The sequence below is a fragment of the Aegilops tauschii genome, chromosome 2 (genome assembly GCF_002575655.3).
Source record: "Aegilops tauschii subsp. strangulata cultivar AL8/78 chromosome 2, Aet v6.0, whole genome shotgun sequence".
Taxonomy (NCBI): domain Eukaryota; kingdom Viridiplantae; phylum Streptophyta; class Magnoliopsida; order Poales; family Poaceae; genus Aegilops; species Aegilops tauschii.
Genome location: NC_053036.3, coordinates 144,397,870 through 144,407,951, shown reverse-complemented (window position 1 = coordinate 144,407,951; position 10,082 = coordinate 144,397,870). Strand labels below are relative to the sequence as shown.

Genomic DNA, 10,082 nt, shown 5'->3' with positions numbered 1-10,082 from the left:
GATATTCCCAAGACAGCATTCAGAACAAGCTTTGGTTCTTATGAGTATACTGTCGTGTCTTTCGGCCTTGTCAATGCTCCTCCGGTATTCTCTCGGATGATGAATTTCATCTTCAACCCCTATACCAATGAATTCGTCCTGGTGTATCTCGATGATATCTTGGTCTTCTCCAAGAATAAGAAGGACCATGCCAAACATTTGCGATTGGTGCTCGACAAGCTCAGAGAGTATCAATTCTATGCAAAGTTCTCTAAATGTGAGTTTTGGCTTGATGAAGTTCTTTTCCTTGGTCACATCATCTCTGCCAAGGGCATCGCTGTTAACCCCGAGAAGGTGTCCGCAATTGTGAATTGGGAACCTCCTCGGAATGTCAAGCAGCTCCGCAGTTTTCTTGGTCTTGCAAGCTATTGTCGAAGATTCGTTGAGAATTTCTCCAAGATTGCAAAGCCTCTTTCCAACCTCCTCCAGAAGCATGTGAAGTATGTCTGGTCTCCTGAGTGTGACGTTGCTTTCAACACTCTCAAAGAGAAACTAGTCACAGCTCCTGTCTTGACTCCTCCTGATGAATCCAAGCCGTTTGAAGTTTTCTGTGATGCTTCTCTCCAAGGTCTCGGTGCTGTGTTAATGCAAGAGAAGAAAGTTGTGGCCTATACCTCTCGTCAGTTAAAGCCCAACGAGAAGAACTACCCCACTCACGATCTTGAGTTGGAAGCAGTTGTCCATGCATTAATAACGTGGAGACATCTCTTGTTGGGAAGACAAGTGGACATATTCACCGATCACAAGAGTCTCAAGTACATCTTCACTCAGCCTAACCTCAACCTCAGACAGACTCGATGGGTCAAAATGATTCAAGAGTACAATCCGAGTATTGAATATACTCCAAGCAAAGCAAATGTCATTGCAGATGCTTTAAGCAGGAAGGCTTATTGCAACAGCTTAATTCTCAAGCCTTTCCAACCGGATCTTTGTGAAGCTTTCCGCAAGCTGAATCTCCAAGTTGTTCCTCAAGGCTTTCTTGCCAACCTCATAGTCTCTCCTACTTTGGAAGATCAGATTCGTGAGGCACAACTCCTGGATGCCATGGTGAAGAAGGTGAAACGTGGTATCGACAAGGGTCTTTCCAAATACAAGTGCTATCGCATTGATGACAGAGACACTTTATTCTTCGAGGACCGGATTGTGGTTCCTAAAGGTGATCTAAGGAAAGTCATTATGAACGAGGCACACAATTCTCTCCTTTCCATTCATCCTGGAAGTACGAAGATGTATCATGACCTCAAGCAGTCGTATTGGTGGACTCGAATGAAGCGAGAAATTGCTCAATTCGTGAATGAATGTGATGTCTGTCGAAGAGTGAAAGCAGAACACCAACGACCAGCTGGTCTCCTCCAACCTCTTGCTATCCCAGAATGGAAGTTTGATCATATCGAAATGGACTTCGTGACTGGTTTTCCAAAGTCCAAGCGCGGAAATGATGCTATCTTCGTTGTCATCGACAAGCTTTCTAAAGTGGCTCATTTCCTTCCTATCAAAGAATCCATCACAGCAGCTCAGCTGGCAGAGCTTTACACTTCCAGAATTGTCTCCTTGCACGGCATTCCACAATTGATATCTTCAGATCGTGGAAGCATCTTCACCTCTAAGTTCTGGGACTCCTTCCAGAAGGCCATGGGCACAAACATTCGCTTCAGCACAGCTTTCCATCCTCAAACTAGTGGCCAAGTCGAGCGAGTCAATCAAATTCTTGAAGATATGCTCAGGGCTTGTGTCATTTCCTTTGGCATGAAATGGGAAGATTGTCTTCCATATGCTGAATTCTCCTACAACAACAGCTTCCAAGCGAGTTCGGGCAAGGCCCCATTCGAGATTCTCTATGGCAGAAAGTGCCGTACCCCTCTCAATTGGTCAGAGACTGGTGAACGCCAACTTCTTGGCAATGAGTTAATCACTGAAGCTGAAGAAATGTGTAAAGTCATCCGTGTTAATCTCAAAGCCGCGCAATCGCGCCAGAAGAGTTACTATGATAGTAAGCATCGTGATTTGGCTTTCAAGATCGGAGACCATGTCTACCTCCGCGTCTCTCCAATGAAAGGCACTCGTCGCTACGGTATCAAAAGGAAGCTTGCCCCTAGATACGTGGGTCCTTTTAAGATCGTTGGCAAAAGAGGCGACCTCGCCTATCAACTTGAGCTTCCTTCCAACTTCGCGAACGTGCACGATGTGTTCCACGTGTCACAGCTCCGCAAGTGCTTCAAGACGCCTGAGCGCACTATCAACTTCGAAGAGATTGACCTCCAAGAAGATTTGTCTTATCATGAGCACCCCGTTGCTATTCTTGAAGAAACTGAGCGCAAGACTCGCAACAAGTCAATGAAATTCCTGAAAGTGAAGTGGTCGCACCATTCCGACCGGGAAGCCACCTGGGAACGCGAGGACCATCTCCGTTCTGAATATCCGGAGTTCTTTCAGTCCTAGATCTCGGGACGAGATCCTCTCGTAGTGGTGGAGTGTTGTAACACCCCGCATGTAACTTGCCATATTTGTAACTCCGACTCTTGCCATTTTCGGCTACGTGATATGATATTCCCTCCGTGGTCGGGTTTTGTCTTTCGTTTTGTATTTTTTTCATGTCATGCATTTCATATCATGTCATCATGTGCATTGCATTTGCATACGTGTTCGTCTCTTGCATCCGAGCATTTTCCCCGTTGTCGGTTTTGCAATCCGGCGCTCCTATCTCCTCCGGTGCACCCCTCTTGTTTTCTTTCGTGTGCGGGTGTCAAACTTTCTCGGAATGGACCGAGGCTTGTCAAGTGGCCTTATTACACCACCCGGAGACCACCGGTCAAGTTTCGTTCCATTTGGAGGTCGTTTGGTACTCCAACGGTTAACCGGGCATCCGCAAGTCCATTTGAGTGTCCAGCAAAACCCCCCTCAAAAACCAGCCCAAAACCCACCAAACTCTCTTCCATGCTCTAGGTCGTTCGATCACGATCGTGTGGGCGAAAACCGCACCTCATTTGGAGCCTCCTAGCTCCCTCTAGCTATAAAAGAGCATCCCCTCCCGTATACGAAACGCAGACGAACCCTAAAATTTCTCCACCGCGCGCCGCCGGACAAAAATTGCCAGCGACGGACACGTCCGACTTCACCGCCACCGCCACGTGGTGCCGCCGCCATCTCCACCGCGCCGGCCCGCGAGCCCGCCGCGGGCCCGCGGGCCCGTTCACCACCGCCCGTGCCCCGCCGCCTCGGCCGCGCGCCGCCTTCGCCGCCGGCCGCGAGACACCGCCCGCCGGGCCCGCATCGCCGCCGCGCCTCCCGCCGGCCACCGGCGCCTTCCCCTCCGGCCTCCTCCTCCGACGTCGGCCCGGCCGTCCTCTCTCCCCGCGCCGAGGCCCGCCGTCTCCTTCCTCCCGTCGCCGGAGACGAGCCCCACCGGAGCCCCATCGCCAGATCCGATCGGGTACTGTAGCAGGTTGACCCGAACCCCCCCCCCCAAATTCCTAAGTCTGCGAATTTTGCGATATGTGCACTTGTTCCTCATTGCATAACTCCTTGCATGTAGCTCCGATTCGTGCATGTAATATGTCAAATTGTTTGTCTCGTGATGCTCTACATTTTGTTCAATTGCACCATGTTCATTAGAGGTTATCTTAATGCCCAAATCTCTGTTGGAAGAGGGCTAGTTGCTGTTATCCTCTGGTTCTTAACAGAACTTGGAGATTTGTCTTTTTTGTATCTTTAAATCTGTGCATCTTATGGGCATGAGCTCTACATGTGTTTTATTGTATGCCATGACATCTTTCCAAGGGTGTATGCCATATATTTTTTTGATCTCTGTGGTGACTATCACAAGCATACAAATTAGGCTCCGTAATGTTTCTGATTTCAGGGACTTAGTGATTTCTCTAAGTCTGTGTCTGCTGTTATTTTGTTGCCATGTAAACTTGATGCTACAGAGAGATCCATGCATATTTTGGAGATGTTCAGTAAGGATGTTTTGTAGATATAGTTGTCATTGATCCATTCCTGCCATTTTTTGTAATTATGGAGTGTCATAGCACGACCCAATCTTCCTCTACTTTTGCTATAAAATATTTCTGGCAGATTCTTAACATGATATGCAATTTTCCCAAGCTTATTATAGTTGATCCATACATGCTATGTTTTTGTTCTTGTCATGGTTAGCTTCATAAACATGCCATCTTGCGGTAGGTATGCTTTTTTTGTCATGCATTGCTCTGTAGTGAGTGAATCAAGCTCACAAAGAGGCATTCATATTATTATTTCTGCCATGCTCTGTTTTCTGCTAAGAGTGAAACCTGATAACGAAACTTGCTATGTTTACATCCTTGCCATCATATCTTCTGATCCTTTTTGCCTTATGGTCAGTAAGGGACTTCTGTCATATGCATTTAGTAGAATACTGCCATGCCTTGCTTTGCTATTTTAAGTTCCTGTAGCATGTTGATTTCGTGCTCTGAACATTGCTACCTGATGCTGTTTTCTGCCATGTCCAGTTTTTCACAAGTCTGTGATCCTGTTATCTTTTGCATTTTTGCCATGCTTGTTTGAGCTTGATATGTTGTGATCTAACCGTAGCTCAGTGTTCATATTTTGTCAAGCATCTCCTGTAGATTACTCTCATATACTTTGTTGCTATGTTGGGGTGATGTAGCTTTGTTACTTGTTGCATTTTAAGTGCTATCATGCTATTAATCAGAGTTTCGTGTCATTCTTGTTTTGCTTGCCATTTGCAAACCGTGCATCCGTTTCCGGTGATCTTTATATCGATTTCGACCGAAATCATCTCATCTTTCCAGTGGAATGCTTGGTTTGTCAAGTTACTGCCTTGTTCCTCTTTTTCCTTCCGGAGCACGCATATGCATCGCATATCATATCTTGCATATCATACATGTTTTGCATCATGTTGCTTGTGCATTTCTCGAGGTTGATTGTGGTTCCGTTTGTTTGTGTTCTTGTCTTGGGTAGAGCCGGGATACGAGTTCGTGAACGAGGAACCTGTTGAGTACGCTTACGAGGATCAAGCTTTCAACAACTCTGAGAACCTTGCAGGCAAGATGACCACCCCTCGAAATCACTTCTATCTTTGCTTTGCTAGATGCTCGCTCTATTGCCATGCTACGCTACCTATCACTTGCTATATCATGTCTCCCATATTGCCATGTCAGCCTCTAACCATCCTTTCCTAGCAAACCGTTGTTTGGCTAAGTTACCGTTTTGCTCAGCCCTTCTTATAGCGTTGCTAGTTGCAGGTGAAGTTGAAGTTTGTTCCATGTCGGAACATGGATATGTTGGGATATCACAATATCTCTTATTTAATTAATGCATCTATATATTTTTGGTAAAGGGTGGAAGGCTCGGCCTTATGCCTGGTGTTTTGTTCCGCTCTTGCCGCCCTAGTTTCTGATATACCGGGATTATGTTCCTTGAGTTTGCGTTCCTTACGCGGTCGGGTGATTTATGGGACCCCCTTGACAGTTCGCCTTGAATAAAACTCCTCCAGCAAGGCCCAACCTTGGTTTTACCATTTGCCACCTAAGCCTTTTCCCCCCGGGTTTTCTAGAGCCCGAGGGTCATCTTTATTTTAAACCCCCGGGCCAGTGTTCCTCTGAGTGCTGGTCCAAACTAGAGCCCTTTGCAGCGCCACCTTGGGGAAACTCGAGGATTGGTTTTAGTTGTACGGACTGCTCATCCGGTGTGCCCTGAAAACGAGATATGTGCAGCTCCTATCGGGATTTGTCGGCACATTCGGGCGGCTTTGCTGGTCTTGTTTTACCATTGTCGAAATGTCTTGTAAACCGGGATTCCGAGACTGATCGGGTCTTTCCGGGAGAAGGTTTATCCTTCGTTGACCGTGAGAGCCTATGATGGGCTAAGTTGGGACACCCCTGCAGGGTATTATCTTTCGAAAGCCGTGCCCGCGGTTATGAGGCAGATGGGAATTTGTTAATGTCCGGTTGTAGAGAACTTGTCACTTGACCCAATTAAAATACATCAACTGCGTGTGTAGCCGTGATGGTCTCTTCTCGGCGGAGTCCGGGAGGTGAACACGGTCTGAGTTATGTTTGACGTAAGTAGGAGTTCAGGATCACTTCTTGGTCATTGCTAGATGACGACCGTTCCGTTGCTTCTCTTCTCGCTCTCTTTGCGTATGTTAGCCACCATATATGCTTATTGTCGCTGCAGCTCCACCTCATTACACCATCCTTCCCTATAAGCTTAAATAGTCTTGATCTCGCGGGTGTGAGATATCTGAGTCCCCGTGACTCACAGATTCTACCAAAACAGTTGCAGGTGCCGATGATGCCAGTGCAGATGATGGGGTCGATCTCAAGTGGGAGTTCGACGAGGAACGTGGTCGTTACTATGTGTCTTTTCCTGATGATCAGTAGTGCAGCCCAGTTGGGACGATCGGGGATCTAGCATTTGGGGTTGTCTTATTTTCATCTGGATCTTGACCGTAGCCGGTCTATATATTTTGTATTTTGGATGTTGTATGAATTATATTTATGTATTGTGTGAAGTGTCGATTGTAAGCCAACTCTTTATCCCATTCTTGTTCATTACATGGGATTGTGTGAAGATGACCCTTCTTGCGACAAAACCACTATGCGGTTATGCCTCTAAGTCGTGCCTCGACACGTGGGAGATATAGCCGCATCGTGGGCGTTACAAGCCAGCCCTTATTACACATGAAGGGAGGTCTTACAATGCTTTGTTTAAGCATAGGGCGAACTACACAAAGTTCTGCGGTGGTGAGTGGAACATCTTTGCGGCTGATTATGAACTTCGTGCTGGAGACCGAATAGAATTTGAACTACCAGACGAGGGTCTCAATCTCGAAATACAAACATATCGAGATAACAAAAGGCTGCTTCCATTACCCCACGTTGGTAGGTATTTAATATTACAAACATTACAAACTTATCTTCTTTCGTTATATTTTTATATTACAAACTTATCTTCTTTCGCTGTAATTTTATATGCATGAATCGAACTGAATAATATTAACCTTGTATTGGATATAACTTTATCTAACTTTAAAAGCATTTTCTTTTTCTAGCTCTCGACGATCTTTCTTCTGACGATTTTGACCATGTTCACTGTTGTGTCTACTCTAAGGATATTGAGCTTACCTATGACCAGACACGATTCTTTCTACAACGCCTTTTTAGAGATACTTTCATCCGTTGCCGTCCATTTGTCCATGTCTTGACTCACACTAACACCAAAGACTACGTCATGGTTGGTTACAACTGTCCTTGTTAAAATACCAAACGTATTTTGCTCATATGTAATATAAACAATACTGACGTAATATTGCTTATATGTAACATTATAAAGAACCTATTTATTCAAACCTAAAACAACAAAACTTCCGTTGTTCTCTTAATATGTTGTTTTACCTGTTTACACACAAACCTGAACATACCAGGAACTATATTACTTCCAATATGGAATTTCTTAATGTTTGTGCACTCATCATATTCAGACATTCTTTTATTTATTGTCCAAGTGACAAATCAATGGTATTAATTTCAATTTTCTTCTAGAAAATTCCGAGGAGCGTTGTATCAACACTGAAGAGATGGGTGGACATGCAAACCAATGGCAAGGTAACCCTTGAAGCTCCTGATGAACCTACACATGTCATCACTCCTTCATCGTACTACATCTCCAAAAACGACGGCAGGATGGTAATAGAAAAGTCTTCTTTCAGAGACTTCATATCAGCTGCATCCTTCGTTGAAAAGAACGTTGTTCTAATCACTTTCAAAGAGCGCCATGACCGTTCTGTGTCCATCATCATTCAGCGCATTATGTAGATTCCGTCGGAACCAGCATCTAAAATGGAAGCAAACAGTGTATCTCCTAGAATGTTCAACGCTCGTTTCATGATGATGCCTCCAGAAGCAAAACACTTATTACTATAAGTTTGCTAGTTAGGATGGTAGAGTAATTTAATTATCATGGACCATGTGCTTGCTTGAACTATCGGGATGATCTTTTGCAACTTATGTAGCTCTTACGGACACTCAACGTGCTGTTTCAACCATCGGAATGATCCTTTGAAACAAATGTTGTTTGAACTATCGAAATGATTCATTCGAAAAAATGTAGTTCTTATCCTTTGAAAAGTTCACAAATCAAAAAACCAAAAAACAAAAAGATTCATTTTCAAAAATCAAACAAAACAAGGATCAATTTGTGATTCAAAACCTCTACCAATGCCATGTTATCAAACTTATTCAAACCATCTAGTGAAACATATCTCATTTAAAAACCAAACAGGACTCCGTTTTCAAGTCCAAACTATATTTACTTCAAATTTTCCTAAACACACACTTGTGCACCGAATAACATAAAAACCGTGCCTCCCTAACCAAGGAAGATTATTAATTGAAAAAAAACGTTTTCACAACAAAGGTACGACCATGCATCTCCTGAGTGTTCTACCGTTTACACGACTACTTTCACAGCCAAAGATGGATCACGCAGGCAGCACGCAACGAATAAAAAAATTCAATGAACAAGACAAGTGAAAATCTTAAAAAACAGATAAAACAAACCCCTGTTTCCGAAATTCTACGCCTGGAACCGCCGCGTGACTAGCAACTGCTCTTTGGCGGTTTCCTTTTTTGCACGACAAAATAACCCTTTCACTTTTCCGACTCCATTTCATCCTCTTCCTTGAAAGTTTCTCGCCGGCCGCAGTTCACCACCGCACACCTCCAGCCATGGACAAGGGAAACTAACAACACTCACCGAACACATCACTACCCATGGTACAACCGTGCTCGAGGTGGTGTACACCAACGACCCAAGGACCATGGAGCGGATCATCAAAAAGTACGAAGAATGGCTAAAGGAGGAGAAGAACAAGTTCATCGGCCTCGACCTCGAGTACACATGTAAGAGCAGTTACATACGACAAGGGATCGCCGTCGTCCAACTTGCCATGCGCGAGCATGTCCTTGTATACCACTACTGCAGATCCGAGCGCTCCCAGGCGTTAGTTGACTTCCTGCAACGGAAATGTCCATGTATACCACTACTGCAGATCCGAGCGCTCCCAGGCGTTAGTTGACTTCCTGCAACGGAAAGCGGTAACTTTCACTAGCGTCGACACCAGGAACGACAAGACCATGCTTGCCCGTGCATGGATCAAAACTCCAGACGAGCACCACGTTGACATCCAGAGGCAATTCTGCATCAAGGGTGGTGGAGAAAGGGACTCCATGGCTGACCTTGCAGCGGCCATCATCGACCCCTCATACAAGAACATGAAGAAATCATTCCCAAAGGAGAAGCACCAGTTCTGGGAGTGGAAGCCACTTTCCCCGATACACCTTGAATACGCGGCAAAGGACGGGTATGTTAGCTACGAGTTGTACCGTAGAATCCTAATCATCAAGAACGGGCTACATCACCTCCACCAACAACCAATGAAAGAAAGACTCCGCCCACGTAAGAGCAATGACGAGGGATCTTCCAGCGGCTGGAAGCGCCGGAAGGGAAACAGTGGTTGGTAAATTGCGAGAAAATGGATCTCTACATTAAACTAGTAGGAACTACTATTATCATAATTTAGATTGTATGAACCTATGTTGTAAATATGCTTGTTGTTGCTCAAAGATGATGTGTGTATTGTATTACTATTTTACGTTTGAACTTTGAACACACTGGTGTGCTCATGTACAAATGCATACTACGTTTTGCATGTCTAAATGCAATTAGTAAGTTATGTCCCAGTACTGAGCAAGCATATATTGTATCCATGATTATAGAACGAGAGATATCTCGCATGATATTGTATTGTAATTTTCATACTCAACCTTTACAAGATGCATCGTGCATTTACAAGAATATGTGATGATATCGTTGTAAACTTTCAGTACAATGCTTATTAAACATTGGCGTGAACAATTCATAAATATTGCAGAAGATCATTCGGTACACAGTCACAAGCGATGAGAACTTTGTTACTTTAACCACATTGGAAAAAAATCCTTGCCTCCATTTCACATCAAACACCGCTCCGTCCATTCAGA

General features: G+C 44.7%; 1 protein-coding gene across 1 annotated transcript; it reads left to right on the top strand.

The window, feature by feature from the left end:
- The first annotated feature begins 8,860 nt into the window (after positions 1–8,860).
- On the top strand, positions 8,861–9,563 carry LOC141040832 (uncharacterized). Its single transcript, XM_073506949.1, has 2 exons — positions 8,861–9,042; positions 9,092–9,563. The coding sequence occupies exons 1-2, from the start codon at positions 8,861–8,863 to the stop codon at positions 9,561–9,563; spliced, it is 654 nt and encodes a 217-aa protein (XP_073363050.1).
- The last annotated feature ends 519 nt before the right edge of the window (positions 9,564–10,082 follow it).

Excerpts from the sequence above, each read along its gene's own strand:
- LOC141040832 (XM_073506949.1), top strand. The coding sequence starts at position 8,861 with ATGGAGCGGATCATCAAAAAGTACGAAGAATGGCTAAAGGAGGAGAAG. Across the intron at positions 9,043-9,091 it reads AGATCCGAGCGCTCCCAGGC|ATCCGAGCGCTCCCAGGCGT; the intron begins GTTAGTTGACTT and ends CCACTACTGCAG.